Source organism: Lissotriton helveticus, chromosome 8 (genome assembly GCF_964261635.1).
Source record: "Lissotriton helveticus chromosome 8, aLisHel1.1, whole genome shotgun sequence".
NCBI classification, from domain to species: Eukaryota; Metazoa; Chordata; class Amphibia; order Caudata; family Salamandridae; genus Lissotriton; species Lissotriton helveticus.
Genome location: NC_136069.1, coordinates 416,730,829 through 416,749,208, shown reverse-complemented (window position 1 = coordinate 416,749,208; position 18,380 = coordinate 416,730,829). Strand labels below are relative to the sequence as shown.

Sequence of the window (18,380 nt, the reverse complement as noted above, 5' to 3'; positions counted from 1 at the left end):
TCAACATAATTGTTAAAGTTAAATGTGCCTGGTTAACAGGCTGTTGGGTCACCATTTCCCATGTAGCATTGCTCACTGCTTTAGAAAAGCCTAATAAGGCATGAAAGGCTGTCTGGATCTTTGAAGGATTTGCTGTGGCCAGGAAGCCACAGCTCTTATTCGCCAAGGAGCCAGGCATTGTGCTCTATTAGGGGAGGGCTGTAAATTAAAATATATGTGGATCTAGATAAAGGCTATGTTAAAAAATATATTGGCTTTTTTTAGACATGCAATAATATCTTATCCATGATATTGTTATGCACCCTAAATTTCTATACCAGAATATCGAGGTAGACGAATGTCAAGGACAAAATATCGAGTTAAAAATATCGAAAGGTAAGTATAGATTATATGTCACAAGTTAATGATCTCACATGGGTGTGCATGCCATTGCTTCGCAGCTGCACGTTGCACAATGGAGATATGAGCTAGGATGAAAACAGACTGGGGTAAATTCTTGGAAATGTTTTGATAAATGTACCAACCTGCTGCCACAAGGGAGATTCACATGGTTGCTTGCACTCTGGAGCTGCACAGCCTTGAAAAACTGCAGTATCAGGATCAGATTTAATGACACACAATATTGCCGCGTGTCACAAGGTGATATGACTGCTGTCAGCAGTATCGCTGATAGATACATTCTGGTCATTCAGCCATCTGTATGTCAAACAAACCGTGTAGTGCACAAACATCGGGGTTAATCAGAAGACCTTATTCTGAAATCAGAAGGTAGATAAACTCACATAAACGATTAAAGCACCAGGCTTTATTGTGCATGGGAAGGACCTGACCGTATTCAATTTAAACGCAGAAAAAATTATTTGGGATGGAAGTATTTGGACGTATTCAAATCAGTTCAACCAGATGTCGGCTTTAATAAATAGATGTATTGACTATACTTTCTTTTGCATGTCATTAGGCTCAAGTGATATCCTAACTGTTGCGCAGACCAAGGTCACCTATTGTGTCAACTAAGATAACTTCGTTTTTGGCATTCCTGTGAAAAAGGTCACTGTACAGTTGGGGAAATGAATGCACATTCTGCCTGGCACCTGCCAAGACGGTTAATTTTGAATGCTTATACTGGTGGGCTTGGATATTCTTACAGGCTTTGAAGTCTGCAGTTTTACTGAACCTGTGGAAGTAAAAGGACCAATGAAAACAAGCTAATAATGAACTTAACATGTAACACCTGGGCCTAACTAAGGCTCAGTGAAGAAACAAAGACCTAGGAAATTAGAGGGTCTAGTTTGCCTATTGAGCCATGACTATGCCTGAGCCCGAAGCTCTGTGGCCGTGAGATTCGCAGTCCATGTGATGTGACGCATAACCTAATTAGGATCCCCATTTGGATTAAAACAACTTCACCTGGTGTCATTTCCTAATTGCAACTGTTCTTCCTACTGAAGGGACTTGATCCGATGCCCTTGGGTTGGCAGCGCGCCATGGAACTTTCACACCTTCTGTTCTTCATTTACGTTCAAGATGGCGGACACAAAATATTCCTGAAAGCTGTAACTTTCAAACCTAAATTATCGCAACAACGACCACTCGTACACCGGCCTAATGTTCGACAATTAAACTTGATGGGGGACTTAATATACTACATACAGCACACTTGCACCTCGTGGAGAATGGAAATACAGGACGCAGCAGGGGAAATACATGTGAGGAGTATCAGGGGAGAGAAAGGAAAACAAACATGTTCATAATCCATTCCTCTGTGAATAATTAGAGCAAAGGATTTCATTTCAACATGGAGAGCGATGTGTATCATAAGGAATTACTGGGCTGCGTTTCCTTAGGTAGATGTAACGTATGTCGAGTAAGGGCCTACGCATTATTATTTGGACGACAAACTGGGATGTTCTCTTAAGAAAAGAAAATTAGAACAACACAGAGAGCAATATAAAATTTAAACTATTGCCAAATATAATATAGGTACCAAATGTATGTATAAAGCACGTGTGAAAGAAACTTGTGGGAGCCGGTATCTGTTATAAAAGGGAATCAGGGACTTTGCTGTCATTAGTGACGCAATAGAGTGGCACCTGGCTTAGAGATGTGAGTGGCCCACTGTATCTCAATTTTATCTGTTTATTATCCTCAATCAGACAACAGAAGACCCATTTTTTTCCAGTGCTTGAGGGCCTGTGGCACCTTTTCTACGCCTCTGAAGGGAATAATACTTGGCAGGTAATTGTATTTTTGAAAGCAATTCACTTATGATGGCATCTTCCTAAGCATCATCATTTTCGAAAGTCCTTCATCCGTCGCGTGCCCCACTCCAGAAGGATGTCAAGTGTGACTTTATTCTACAACAACATTTAAGCTAATCACGACACCCGATGCAAGAATCCTAAAATCCTGCTGTCGTGTCCATTTACATACACAGCTCTTTATCTGGTTTGGAAATACCAACCTTTTTTAAGCAACATTAGAACATTGGAATATTGAGCGTTCCATTGAAGACAATGTATGGCTCCAGTCTTCTAATGGCCGGTAGAAGCCCGGAGCATCAACATTCCAATGTTTCTTCACAATATTTGCTGTGAACAAAGGCCTCATGGAGCCCGAGGGAATATCAACCCAGTTATCTAGGGGTGAACGAAGCAGTCACATTTGCCACCTACCACAGCCCTTCTGGAGTTGCACTGCATGTGGGCAGCTTGTAATACTGTCACGGGAAAATATATCTGTGCACGATCGCTGTAAACTTTTCTAAATAATTGGGACCATTTTAACAAAACTTTAGATATCATCCATCAATGAATTGCTGGATGTGAAGACACTAAAAATGACAAATTAGCTTATGCTCCAGTCAGTATACTTCTGACAACCCAAATTTACTCACACAAGTGCTGATTCACAAACTGTTCCCATGCCCCTAACTGAATGGCATACTTCACTTTTAGCAGCAAGTCAATGCCAATCTGCCTCGCTTACTCCATTATTCTCTGTCATAAGCATCCGACATATCCAGTCATGGGCACCCCAGTCTCAATAGTCAGGTCAAATTTAGTAAAAATTTGGAGAAAAAAGAAATAGCGTGAACTGAGAAAGTACTGCAGACATGTCAAACCCATTATTTCTTATAGAGCAAGCTAATCGTGGTGGGCGGCCCAAACAAAACTACAAACTAATCATACCTCCAACTGAAAATTTCTTAAGTGAGAAATTTCAGAACACCCAAGAAAGTTGTGTAATTTTATGAACTTAGACTGTCAAAGTCTCTACTGGAATCTCTCATTCTAACTCCAAGCCTCCTCTACTTTAAAGGCCTTTTTCAGAAGGTTTTTGAAAGTCCACATGATCAAGACATAAATGATTGATCTATGTCGTCCCCCAACCTCTTTAAATCATTAGATGGTCTGTGTGTGTTTTTATATTTGTCCTTCCACTATCCTCATAACTTTGACTTGTGCTCTAGCTTCTTGGAACATCAGCGGCCTGGGCAATAAGCTGAAGAGGGGGTAATGTGGGAAACCATGACTGCGACAATATACTGCTACACGCTGTAACTGCCGGTTCCTCCACCATGAGAGGTACAAACTGCTGGTACTTGCGGAGTTACCAGGGGGATTCTGGGGTTGGATTGTAGTCCACAAGTCCCTCCCGATGCAGGTCACCCATTCTTGTTACTCGCATTATGGTCCAATTTAGGAAGTAAAGAGCTTACGCTATCAAGAGGCAAGAGCCTATTTCAGAGCAAAACGAGGTAAACTATATGAGGTGGGCAATAAGGCAGGAACCTGTTTGCCTGGCTAGCTAAAAAGGAAGAGGGGCAAAGATGAATGCTAGCCATTCGGAACGAGACTGTGGAGATTGCAGAGACCCCGAATTATATTGCATCAGTGTTCGCTAAGCACCTGAGGGGGCTTTATAGGCAAGATATTGTTGTTCGGCCAAACCGGCCCTTAGAGCACTTCATTGGCTGCCAGTACTTGAAAGAGTGCATTTCAAGGCCCTCTGTCTAACCCACAAAATACTCTATGGTAAGGCCCCACCTATCCTCAAGGATCTCATCGTCCCCTATACTACCAACAGAACCCTCCGATCCACGAACCTCCATCTGACTTTGACGCCCACGATCAAGAGGGCTCGATCCGGAGGCCGTCGCTTCTCGTATAATGCTTCCAAATTGTGGGATTCACTTTCACTGGACATGCGTGCTCAACCCAATCTCCTTCCTTTCCGTAAACTTCTAAAGACCTGGCTGAACCTGTAACTTTCTCCCATCTGCTCTCGCTTGCTTCTATCATTAGCGCTGGGACGCTCAAGGGCAGCCATGCGCTTTAGAAATCTTTAAACATAAACATAAACAAACATAAACATTGGTGTTGGGGGGACAGAGCGGGATTCATTTGTCACCAACGTTCCAGCCCCCCAACTTGCACCAGAGATGAGTCTGGCTTTAGAACACGAGATTACAGAGATGGAAATAGCAGAAGTACTGATGCAGATGAAACAAGGCAGATCGCCAGGCCCGAATTGTCTACCACTCAAAAAGTTTTGAAGTATGTCAAATCAAAGGTGGTGTGCCTACTCGTTGCACTGTTCTATATGGCTAGAAGGGACGGCCGGCTCCAGGAAAATCTGCTTCGGGCGACCAAGGTGATGATCTACAAGAAGGCTAAGACATTAGAGGAATGTACCTCATTCAGACCAATCTCGTTCCACAATGTGGAAAAGAAGGTCTTATCAAAAGTTCTTGCCAACCTTGTACTGCAAACTGTGGACACTCTTGTGGTCTCAATCAAAAGGGCTTTATGCTATATAGGGCAACGAGGCACAAACTACGGAGGCTGGCTGGTTTCCTAGCAAGCAGAGAAAAGATAGAGGAGCCAGCAATCCTGTTACCGTTGGATGCTGAACAGGCGTATGACGCCTTGGAGTGGCCTTACTTTTTTTTTTTTTTTAAAACCTTTATTTGCATCAACAGGATATACAAATGTGGGCCTACAACCAATGTGGCCGGCCCCAAGACAAAAAGTGATCAAAAATTAAAGTGAGCAATACAAGACCAGTCGTTAGGAAGGCAGACACACGTCTAGCGTGTCTAGGGAAAGGACAGGAGACATCAACGGCCCAATAACAGGAAAAAGAAGGTCCATTTTATAATAAGGGAAGAGCGCGCATGACAGGTTCGCTAACAGTGTGGAAAAAGCCGATACTCAGGGCCACACCCTCGCTAAGATGCGAAACAAAAAGGGGGGGGGGATGGGAGGACATGGGTCAATTGCAATACAAGGCAAGTGTGATACATACAGCGAGCGTATCTTTAGTACCAGCGTCACATATCCCCCACCCAATGACACACTAACAAACGCAAGGGAATCGGACAAACATCATTAACTGAGCCAACCCGCCATACAAACCCGAAGAAAAGAGGGGGGAAAAGGAAAAAGGGGGGGGGAGGAAGGGGGGGGAATAAAGGGGGGGGGGAAAGCGGGGGGAGGAACGAAGAAGGACAAAATGGGGAAAAGGGGGGAAAATATGGGAACAAGGAAAAAAAGGATAAAAAGACAACAACGCATAAGAAGGGCGCCACCTCGGGCCAAGCGTCCCGCGGCAGATAACACAGAAAAAGTGGCATACTGGCGACAAGAGGGGAACAAAAGTCGCAACGAAAATCGTCAAAACGAACCAAAGCGGCATGGCGACTGACCCCAGACTACTCATGCCACAGAAAGGGAGGACAGAAGCGGCACCTCTAAAAAGGGATAGAAAAGGGCCATAGAACCGAAAAATAACATCTGAAAGACCCCGCCCACCCATCTCACCCCGCACCCCTGCAGAAGGCTACGGCCTACCCTCCAAACAGCGTGCCTGTCGCCCTAATCCAGAACCCGAAATATAGTGAATAAGAAAGAAATATGAAGAGACAAAAAAGGGGGGGGGGGGGAAAGTAATATAAAGCAAAAAAATTAAAGTTAAAGTGAGAGGGAGGAGCCAGAGGATACGAACAAATACACTCGGCTGCGACCCTCCCCCGACCAATAAAGGTATAACTGTCAGAACAATACAACACCATCATATACATCAATTACCCACATGAGGGGGGGGAGGAGAGGAGGGGGAAAAAAAAGGTTTTAGCATCTCACAATATCAAAAAGCAAGCGACAGTGCTACGGAAGGTAATCCACCAGTTCTTTCAATGCTGTGCACCTCACCCCAAGCCTTTCCTAACCACGAAACCAACCCAATAAAGGAGAATATGGAGTGGGCCATCCAATACAGAGTGATCGTAATGCTGACGAGCATCACGGCAATGTCGTAGGCAGGGGAGAGCTATCAAACCAATGGAATAAAGAATGTCAATGAAACAAGCCAACTGTAGCAGCAACAGCAGTGCAAACAATAATGAACCGGAGTTTAGTCTCGTAGTTCGAAGATGCAAAAGTCCCCCTCCAGGATAGAGGCGCGAACTCATCAATGCGGGAGCAAACAGCAGTCTACCAATGTTCCCAGTCACCCAGGAAGAAGCAGGTCTCCGCGCCACTTTCAATTCTGCGAGTTCCGGGCGTTGAAATATAGGATTTACAAGAACCACCGGTCCATCAAGCAGCCAAAGAGCAGCGGTATCAACTCTGGGAGCAGCCGGAGGGGGCATAGCAATGGAGGCATCAGGACGGGAAGGGAGTCCGAACGAACGCCGATCCAAAATGGCGGCTGGCTGCAATGAGTCGGCAGAAGCACCGGGGGCCAATACAACGTAGAAGGACATCAAGGCATCTAGGACATCGCCGATCGTGGGCTCACGAGCACACGTCCAGGCCCCCGTGCAGTCCGGACAGCAACGTTCGTCGATGCAAGGCGAAAAAACCCCCACGAAGTCGGCATCCATTTTGTGAGTTTCGCCGCTCCGCACTCCACTGCGGCCCTCGAAACAGTTCACAAATGTAGGGCTTTACAGATATCCGGAAGGATCCCAACAGTGGCTTCTCTGGCACAGAAAGGGTAGACACCCGATGAGGGGGGGGCGCCCGCCAAACAGCGGCGGGCCCCACGAGCGGGAGCCGGGCGCGGGGGTCCAAGGCCGCCGGACAGGACAAAGGCGAAGGGACCCCCTCACGCAGTCAGTCCCCAACACTTCTCGCCCCCCTCCAGCTGCGCAGGTCACAGAGCGGGGCCGGTTCAGGATCTCCAGGATATACGCACAACGGCTTCCCCCGGTGGCTCACTCTCTCGACCGGGGCCAGCAATCTCAGCAGTGCCGGTCGGATCCCACAAGCGAGGTCCCGGTCTCGAGCTCCCGGAGGCCTCAATCTCCTCGAGGGCAGAACTTCGGACCCACAGCACGCAGGAGCGTCCGGATAAGACGGTGAGTAGGAGTAAATAATAACAATCCAGTTTCCGTAGTGAAGTATCGTCTCAGTACAGGATAAGAGGCAGGATATACGGGGTAGGCCGGAGGGCCGACGGAGCCGAGCTAAAAGGCGACCATTACGCTCGCGAGCTAGGCTCCTCCTCCCTCGGAGTGGCCTTACTTGATGGCAATACTAGACAATATGGGGTTCAGCCTGACATTTTTGTCATGGGTAAAATTGTTGTACACCGACCCAGTAACAATAGTCAAGGTGAACGGGGCATTCTCAGGCGAGTTTAAGTTGGGTAGGGGCATGCAACAGGGTTTCCCATTATCCCTCTTACTTTTGGCCCTAGAAATTGAACCCCTTGCAGCATGGGCGATTAGAGGTTCATTGTTGAGGGACTTAAGGTGGGACCCAGGGTGGGAAGACAATGTGTCTCTTTATGCGGATGATGTCCTGCATTACTTGGTGGACCCAGGCTGCTCTAACCCCAGAGCACTGGAGATTTTGGATATATTCAGGTCCTACTCGGAACTGTGCATTAATTGGCATTAATCATTGGCATTCCTGGTGTCCAACCAGGCTTGTAGGAGGGCACAGGGATATCCATTCAAATGGGAGCCAGGGAGTTTGAAGCACTTGAGAACATTTGTAACAAGAGACCCTGACATATTCTTGAGGGAAAACCTGGCCAGATTCCTAGAGGCATATCACGTGGACACAGTGCATTGGAAAAGTATTCCTGCTCTCCCTGATGGGCAGGTCAGACCCCTATAGAATATTCAAACTCCCGAAATGTATTTATGTGTTGCAAAACACTCCATTCCAGATTCCAGAGAGTTTATTTAGCTCTGTAGATGAGATGACAGTGGTGATAGTGTGGCAGGGAGGGGCGCTGAGATATCTATGACCACTCTGACCCAGAAGCCTTTAGAGGGCAAAATTGCCCTCCCGGACCTTAAGCTCTACTTTTGGGCAACACAACAACAAGTGATAAATGACTGGGCCTTCTCACTGCAGCAAGAGCCCTCCTTACTGGCAGACAGGCGAGCGATGGACCCAGAGTGCTATATCAGATGTCTCTATGAGCAGAGGAGGCTAAAGCCGCTGCCCACACCGACTGTAGTAGTGATTGCTACATGGCCCCAGGCAACCCGCAAGATGGATTGGATGGGCAAGTTGATTTTGGAAACCCCCTTATTGTAGTCAGACATATTGAGAGGGCTGCGGAAGACACAGGACCACACAAATCGGACCTGATGGGCATCTCCAGGGTGAGGGAAGTGTGGCGGGTTGGCCGGATGGTGCCATTCACTGAGATGTAAGAGCAGTACGAACTAACAGGGGATCAGTATCTCCGGTACTATCAGCGAACACATTTGCTACAGAGAAATGTGGACCTCTTGAATGAAGTGCTAGATGAGTCACCACTGGAGTACAGGGTGCTGGGATCCCCATAGACTCAAAATGTCATGAAAAAAATTCACTCTACACTTCTGCAAAATAGGCTCCACCCGCTGGATAGCCTTAGAAACAAATGGGAAAAAGACCTAGGTAGACAGCAGGACGATGACTGGGGTGCGGTGTGCCGTTACCCACAGAAGGTGGCTATGCGGGCAGTGTTCAAACTCATCCAGCTAAAGCTTCTCCATAGGGCGTACATCACGAGGACTCTACTGTACTGTATGGGAAGGTCTGACAGTGATCTCTGCCATAAAGGCTACCAGCAAAGGGGTACCCTGATCCACATACTCTGGGGTACCTCAAGATACAGGACTTTTGGGGGGAAAGTGGGCTGCCGGATGTCAGAGGTCGTGAACTTTGCAATAGAACATACGCCACAGCTGGTGGCCCTGGGGATCTGGGGGAAAAAACACTGGACCTAAGCGCACTGGTATTCTGTAGCATCACTCTCTCTGATGGGGTCCCGGAGAGGTGTGATCGGATACCGGGGGTATGATCGGATTCCATCTCTGAGGGCTTGGGAAACAAACTTGGACCAGTGCATAAGTGTGAAAAAATTGGTGTATGAGGCACAGGGATGCCCATAAAAGAATGTATGGGGCGTTTGGGGGCCGCAGAGTACATTGACCCCTGATTACGAAAGAAGGGCTTGAGGAACACCTGGCAGGAGCTTGCCCTGTTGGACGCAAGAAATGTACAATTGTGTACAAAGGAGAGGAAAACTTGTGAGCTGCCAATGCAAGGAAGTTACAAATATTGGCACAGTGATATTGTTTGACTTGTACCGCTATCTCTCGGACACCTGGTTACAGGTGATAGATGTTTTGGTGCTATTTTTGTACTGGAAATTTCCATAAATAAAGTTTATATCTAAAAAAAAGAATCCTAGAGTCTATTTTCCGCCAGTGTGTAAATTCTGACTGTGTGTCCAGGAGTCTTTATGTGTATGACAAAAGCCATATACATAAATTATGTTCTATTAGTGTGGTCTTGTAGGGCTTTTCGGATGCCCGGGATTGATGCTAAACACATATTTGATTGTTTTATTTCAGACTATGGTCAGAGGTCTCATATGATGGTATGTTTTTGCTACTGTGTAGGATAACTTGCAAGATGAGCGGGTGAGCACTAGAATTATATGCAAAATAATGATAGTTGTCATAACTTTTTTTTAGGTGTAACCAGGGGCGTAGCTTGGTCAGTAAGATTGGGGCCAGGGTGAACCTCAGATTGTCCAACAGCCACGCTGGCGTAGCATAGTAAAATACATTATTTGAGAAGCAGAGCAGGAATGGCTGAAGGGGCAGTGGGAAGGGACACCAGTGCGGATTGTTAGGATTGCTTAAAAGACAATAATGGCTCGATTGCGATGTTGGGCGGACCTGACTCTGCCTGACACCGTCGCCATCTTGGGACCAACTGACCTCCGGTCGGCGGTCCCGACACCACTATTACAATGCAACCACACATGGTGCTGTTGCATTTTCCTGTTTCTCTCATTTCTCTATAGGAGCTTGTGTTCCGGCCGTACCCCGCCCGTAACACCAGTTCCCATAGAGAAATGAGAGGTTGTGTTAATCCCTGCACCCATGGCAGGCACCTCAAGGTGCCTGCCACGGGCTGCAGGGATTAACAGTTGGGCACCATAAGTGCCCCCTCGGCCCCCAACTGGAGGCCGCAAGGAGAAGGTGGCCCAGGTAGGGGCCCCCAAACCGACTTTCTGACAGGCTTTACATGCCAGAAAGCCCGGCATGGGAAGCCTGTGGGAAACCAAGCATCGTAATACTGAAGGCGGAAATGCCTTCCTATGGGATTACGGGACGTTCTGCCTCCTGTAGCCAGTCGGAAGCCAGATGGATTGACCAGCTGGTTTCAATTCTGACCGGCTGTATTGTAATCAGTCGGTCAGAATTGAAACCAACGATCTCGACCTAAGGTCGGAGGCTTTCCAACTGAGATAGTAATAGGCCCCTAGGTTATAAAATAACCAACAGTTTTAAGAACTTCAAAACAGAGAGGAAAGTGTGTGTGTGCTTTTGTCTGTGTGTACATGAAAAAATCCTAGCTGAAATCTAACAGCCACCTCACCATTATGGATTGAAAGCACCTGTACCCAACTAATTACTAGCTAATGGATTTATTGGGGAACACCCCAAACACCCCCCCGAAGCTACGCCCCTAGGTGTAAGATTGGAAAATGAATGTTAAAGCAGGAGATTAGCTACTGGTGAGTGTAATAGGTTTTTTGGGAGGTAAGTGAGGTGGATGGAAGAGGCACAGTGGGGCCAGCTGTCTCTTCCCTGTCTCCAACCCCAGTTTTGTGCTCAACAAGCAGGCACCTTGCACTGTCACCTCAATTAGCCTCTTGCTCTCTGGTACACCTACTCACTACTATCTCCTGCCCCATGCTTTTTCCCCTACGGCAGGCAGAAGTATCGCCTCCAAAAAGTCTTAGCATGCTCTCTTTTTCTGCAAGCATATGGCTTCTGTATCTCCAATCACGGGCTTTGTGTTCATCCCAGTGATTGAGACTGTGGTAAATAACGACCCTTCAGCAAACTAGTTTAAGCAGCTTGCAGCATGCAAATAGAGCTGTTGTAGTGGCACTTCCCTTCCTGAGCACCAAGTGAACAACTCATGTTGGGAGAATGCATGTGCTGGAGCCTTACGGTAGCAAGGGAACAGTAGTAGCTGAAGCATATGGTGAAGATGAAAGAAGGTCGGCAGTAATCACCAGCTGGTATCTAAGACCACACAGCAGCACCCAGCAGCAGTCAGCTCATCAGTAGAAGGTTCACTGCAAGCATGCGTGCATCTGTGGTTTCTTCTGCTTTACCAACAGCAACCACCCATTTGGTCGCCTCAAGAATTCACAACTCTTAATGTCACTTAACGCCTCAATGGCCTTTGACAGTAATGAATGGCCATACTTGTTTATGGTCCTTCAGCGGCTGGGCTTTGGCCCTTCCTTTTGCAGCCGGGTCACTCTCCTATACGAGGGGCCTATGGCGCGAGTGAGGGTGAATGGTGCCCCGTCTCGATTCTTTCAGCTTCGGAGGGGCACGGGTCAGGAGGGATCCTGAGGTTTGGGGGTTGCGGGTGCCAGAAGATTGGGAAGAGCGTATTTCTTTATATGCTGATGACATAGTACTATATCTGTCATGGCAGTATTACTCCATAGCACGGGTCCTTCATATTTTTGATATTTTTGAGTTGTTTAGTAGCTATTCGGGATACAATATCAACTGGTCAAAAGTCAGTAATCTTTCCTCTCTCTGGACCCCCCCCAAGGTTCCGCGGTGTTGCGCAGCCCCGGTGGTGGTGGATGGTTTTAACTACTTGGGGATATACATCACCAGAGACCAGAAAGAATTCCTGGCGAGAAATCTGGGGCCTCAAATGAGTAGTCAAGCTGCTGATGTTAGCCACTGGCGCTCGCTTCCGTTCTCACTTATGGGACGGACGGCTCTATACAAGTTGTTAATGCTACCGTGGCTTCCATATATACTGCAGAACACTCCCTTCCAGATACCACAGATGATTTTTAAGCATATAGCACAGGAGGTGTGGTCTTTGCTGTGGGTGGGAGGGTTGCCGAGAAGTGCCCTACAGAAGCTACATAGGGGTGTCTTTGATGGAGGGATTGCAGTTCCGGATGTCAGGCTTTACTATTGGGCCTCCCAACTGCAGTGGATTAATGACTGGGTCTATGTGGGGATGGAAGACCCAGCCTAGAGAGTGGATAGGGCATCGATGTCGCAGGGTAATTGTGAATCCCTCTTGTATTCTCGGCGGATGTGCCAGGACTGGCCGGAACATACTAAGGTGGTGGTTCAATGTTGGAAAGATGCCAACAAATGCCTGGGCAGGGCTGGGCGGCTGACTGGCAGAACCCCGGTTTGGGCAGGGGATCCTCTTAGGGAAGTGGCCACGCTGTCGGGATTTAGGGGCTGGTGCCTGATTGGCATTGAGTACCTGAACGACGTATGGAAGGGAGACTCACCTTGTTCGTTTGACTATTTGCAGAAAGAATACGATATGCATGACTCGCAGTGATACACGCATCTGTGGCTTTTACATGCTCTGCGTACTCACATACAACAGGGGGTTTCTATTCCAGACTATTCCCCGCTTGAAGACCAGCTACTGCTGGGTCTCATACAGGGGAAACCCACCTCCACGATATACCGCAAATTGATCAACAACTTCCCAGGTCCCTTGGTCTCCCTTAGGGCGGCATGGACCGACGACCTAGGAGTTCTTGAAGATGAGGACTGGAAGGAGGCGCTCCAGAGCCCTAGGGAAGTGGCTATGCGCATCAGATTCAGATTAGTGCAGCTTAAGATCCTGCATTGCGTCTACTATCCTCGCACTCACATACATTCCTGGGGTCGTGCCATGTCTGTGCAGTGTGTTAGGGGGTGCAGAGAGGAAGGTACCTTCATACACATACTATGGGAATGTCTCGAGGTTTCCCTATCCTGGCGGAGGGTTACGGAAGTCATGTCGGAAGTGGGGGGTGAGCCTATCCCACTAGACCCACAATGTCTTCTACTCATGATTAGAGGCGAGGCAGACTGGTCCAGATATGTGGGTATATGGTTGGCATTGTCAGTGGGGGTGGCAAAGCACAACATTGCCAGAAATTGGGGGGCGCAGGCACCCCCCTTGATTGAGGAATGGAAACGTGACCTTGATTGGTGCCAGACATCGGAGGAAACAGTGTATAGGGGGTATGCCAAGAAATGGGAACAGGTGTGGATGCCGTGGAGGAGATTCAGAGAGCTGGGGGACAGACCAATATTTGGTGTGGAATAACAAAGGGGCCTGCTCCACCCAAGATTGTGTCGACTGTGATTTCCTGTACATGGCAACTAATGTCCTCATGGTATTGTCTGGATGATGCGGCCTCTCGAGTCTTTGTTAATAAAAAGATATTTTTTTAAAACACATCTCTTACTCTACATAGTGCAATATCCCCCCAATCCCAAACGACTGGTCTCACCTTTAGTCACAATATACATATATAACAAATTAAATATTGTATTATAAGTAATGTACTCTTTGTATGCACTGTCATTGCTAACTCAACAAAGATCCATATTTCACTGTTGACTTTGAATATTCCCACGCAAGGCATTTATATAAAAGTAGAAGTCAGATGTATAGACTTTGTCAACGCTTGCTCATCTTCTGTAGTGGGATGTACAATTCAAGTTCCAACGTACAGCCAAGGCAGTACTACACTGGTTCAATGAATGATAATTGGATATATTGTTTTTAAGACTGATTGATTTTGTTCACAATTGAAATAGAGACATATATCACACCATGCACAATTCCGCAGTTACAGATGCCAATATAACCCGTATTGTATTTTTGATTTTAAAAAAAAGTTTCCTCTTTTTGTCTTGGAAAAACAGACACCATATGCATGTGCAATGTAGACATGCACTCCACGGCATATTTCCTTATGACAATGCCACACCCTTGTTTGCTTAGTAAACAGGCCTGGGCACCAGTGTGGCTTCAGATGTGCTGCACTTTGAAATATTCACCTGCATCTTTTTTACCCCTATAGGGACTTGGATATCAAGCTGCATTGGTCAAAAGGGATTCTTCAGCTCATAACTTGGATCAAAAGGAAGAAATCAGGCAGTGAGTATGGAGTGACTGCCATTGGCCAGTGGGCATGGATGGCTGGTTTGGGATGAAACATAAGTGTGGGAAAACGTTTAGTATTTATTTTTCGGCTCTAAATGTATGCTGCTATTTGTAGTACAGTGTTATTGTAATAACTGATAGGTTATGTTATGCTGCTGCTTTACTTAACCCTTATTAGTCAACAGTATTATGTAGTTTGATAGTTTTGGTAAAATGATGAGGTACTAAGATCTTGTAAGCAATCTGCCTTTTTTGGTCCATGTTGCCTTATGAGAAATTCCATAAATTACTTTTCTTTATATTTTTTGCCTATGAATGTTCGTATTTCTGTAGCATAAAGCTGACTTGCTGCACTTTGATATGGCTTAAGAGATTTTACGTCTAATAATATGTTTCATAAGGGTTTATGTCATATTTGCATTGTAGTGCTCTAGAAAAGCCAGCATGGCTATTGGTGAATGTAATGGTACTCTATTTATTGACCATCAAATGTTGAAATGTTTAGTTGGCCGAACCGGGATGCAAGTGTCACAAATCTGCAAGTCACACCACACATCAGAAATAAGCACTTAACTTACTGAGACATCTTGTCGGTGAAATACACTTCTGATATGAGTGAGCTTGCTTGACATACTATTTGTACAAATAACAATATTTATTACGTTCATGTCTTTATTTTTTAAATATTCATATATTTAATTAAAAGGGGCAATATTTTGAGTAAAAACGTTTACTGGGTAGCAATTCAGAATAAGACAGTGATGTTAAGCTGGTTAATGTAAATCCAACAGAGACGCAATTGTGGTTGAGAGCAATTTCGCCAGTTGAGTAGATACCCTTAGCAAAAACAAAGACACTAGAGTGACAATACAATGACTAATGGAACATACATATGAAAAATATACATATGTATGTTAATGTGGAGAGCCTAACTTTACCTTTTATAGTAATGGCCCATACAGGTGTGAAATATATTTATTTACTGTAATACCGGGATAGGGCAATGGTTACGTCTGCCCTTCATTTGCATTAGATAACATTTCAGTGCTATTTTGAACTTTTAGGTCTTATTATATTTATTATTATTGTTATTATTATTATTATTATTATTATTAGGTGACATTTATAGAGCGCGCTGACACCATGAGTTTCCTGGCGCTATAGAAGGTGTTCCAGGCGTGCAATGGGTGTGTGTCTTTTTGCAGCCCTGGGACATTTTGTTCTAACATAAGATGCTTGTGCCATCCTTATATAATAAAGATGGTACCAGCAGTAAATGTGTGAGATCTCAATTGGGCATTCCTTCCTTCCCTGGGGTCAGAGAAGGCGGAGCAGTAAGGAGGCATAGTGACTGTGCACCACTCGGATGGGGCACACGGTCAATGCGCTCCCACCCAAGGGTAAACCTTGGAAAGGGGTTAAAGGGTCCACTGTGTCTAACTGTATCCATTTGCAGGGGAACCTTGGTCCTCTTGTCAAATACAGGTCGAATTGATTTCTTCACATTGAAAAGCAGACCAGCGGCCCAGGAGAGAGGATTGCCCAAATGCATGATGGTAGGTAGTTTCAGAGCACAAGTCCTAGAAGGACAAAGGGACGGAAATTGGAAGCAACGCAATCGACAAAAGAAGACCTTGCAGTAGACAGTAGGTTTTGGTTGTTAGATGTCAGGTTCTGGGTGGGTGAGTTGCTGGATGGGATATTAAAGAGATAGTTGGGGGTTGTACCATTTATTGCTTGGAATACAAGTGCCAGTATCTTGTTATGGGATAAAGACGTGGGGGAACCCAATATACCCTTGGAGACTTGCGCAGTCAAGTTAATGATAAGTAAGAGGTGCCAGCAAGGGATTTTGTTTCAAGATTCTTACTCCAGTGTGCTATAGACAAAATTACTTTATGGTTCAATCTACATTTATCCTGAACTTTTGAATAATTAGAGCATATGTCAAATGAAAAATATTAATATTCAACAAAATGAGAAGATGATATCAGAAAAACACGTGAATATCTTTTTTCAAAAATACAAGATTTTTATATAGGTAAAATTCAAGGGAGTACAAATCAAAAGAAGAGCAAAACACCATGAAAGAGGAATGTACAAATCGACCTGCAATTCATGAATGTATACATCTATTCCAAAAATAATTAAAGCAACATGTCTAAAGATACAGAGTACAGTTACTGAGGTACAATCAATATATAGGAAATAGATGAGGGAGTCGACGTTTCGGTCTGTCGTTGTGTTTGTCTGTCAGACCATCTTCAGGACATTCAATCAGTTTGCATATATCAAAGACCCCTTGTCACGGCCCGGTAAAGAGATGGGACCCCAGATAAGTCTTGGTATGGAGACGTTTTCACCAAGAAACTTCACTGTTGTAAAGACCACTCTGGTGTTAAATCACTTGGTGTATTAATTAATATGAAGCATCATTCGATACGCAGTTTGCAACTATGTTTATAAATTAGGAAACCTCACTCCGAGTGTAAGGCTTAAAAAAGATTGTGTTGGTCAATTTGATCCATATGTAACTGTAGTGTAGTTCCTATCATCCCAATAGGCTCTGCGCATTGGAATAATACCTTCAATAGTAAAGGCCTAGACCAGACGTTAACTAGGTCTACTACTGTCGATATTAGACTTAAAGTTTTGGGTTTGCCAGCTTAGCTCAGAGTTCACTAGAAACTTTCTCGAATGTTCAGGAAAGAATTAACTCCCCTGATTAGACAAGAAGGGATTTAGTTTCTGACAACCATAGAACATGACAACTTTGCTCTCCCCTAATCAAGAGTATATCTCGAGAGTCGTGTGAACAAAAGGCAATTTATTTTACTCAGTCAGTACGTGCATTCTTAGTCTCATCAGATTGTAGAGATTAGGAAGAGACGGGCGTGTTCAATAAAAAGGTGTTATTTATTGATCAGTCTCTTTTCTCATACAAGAGAAATGGATCGATATTATTGCAATACTTATAGTTAAGTAAAGTGCATACATTAAAAGCAATAGTATAAAATAATACTGTAAAAACATTGATATGGTTTCTAAGCCATAAGATGTTTTAAAATGAATAAAATATATTACATACACATATACATTTGACTAAACGTACTCAACTGGTGTTTCTAAGTACGCCTACCCCGTGTACCTGACCTAAGCCTAATACGTGGGCGGGAATAGAAAGTTACAGTTTAAGTTAAGTTTGTTTTTGCCAAGTGGATAACTAAAGAATTCTCTGTGAGGGGTTATTCAGTTCTGTACCTGGAAGTTAGAATGAATGAGGGATGGTATCTCTCTCTCTGCTCTCGATATTCCAGGCTGCCTGCGAGGGCTACCCAGAAACGCCGGTGCTGGATTTCTCGGCAGGAGAAAGCAGCGTGTCTCTCAGCGCGTCAGGAAGGCGGGGCTGCGCCAGCGGGGTCTGCTCTGCTCTTCGCTTCGGCAAGTATGGCTGCTCCGTCTCGTCACCACCGCGTGTGTTTGCATAGGGCAATATCGGTAATATTTATACCTTTAAGGTGCCGAGATTGACGTAAGGATGGACATAGATACGTCAATAAGGATGTCATACGACTTGCTCGTTAGCACATTCTTTTGCTGAAGTTCTCGGTGAAATCAAAACAATGGCCGCAGGGTTTTGCCCAGGTTGTCATAGGTTTGATTTGTTATGAGAACTCCGTATGCCTTATCAGGGGCTGGAGGAATATCGCTTGTCTAATTAGATCGCAAGCGTTATGACCTAATCAGATAACACGTTCCTGTGCCGTAGTGTGACTGCGTCAGATAACGGTATCTGCATCATGGGGGTTTTCTGCCTCATGGGCTGGCTGCTAGTTAACTTGTTAGTTTGTTTAACCAGAATAGGGTCAGGAATAGGGGGATCGATTCAGAACCTATCGG

General features: G+C 45.3%; 1 protein-coding gene across 5 annotated transcripts in view; it reads left to right on the top strand.

Moving 5' to 3' along the window:
• Positions 1-18,380, top strand: part of ATP7B (ATPase copper transporting beta) — a 535,606-nt gene that overhangs the window by 310,267 nt on the left and 206,959 nt on the right. For all 5 annotated transcript variants that reach the window (XM_078657262.1, XM_078657264.1, XM_078657263.1 and 2 more), the window contains one exon: positions 14,398-14,474. In XM_078657262.1, the coding sequence (XP_078513388.1) occupies positions 14,398-14,474 (77 nt within the window). The remainder of the gene's footprint in view (positions 1-14,397; positions 14,475-18,380) is intronic.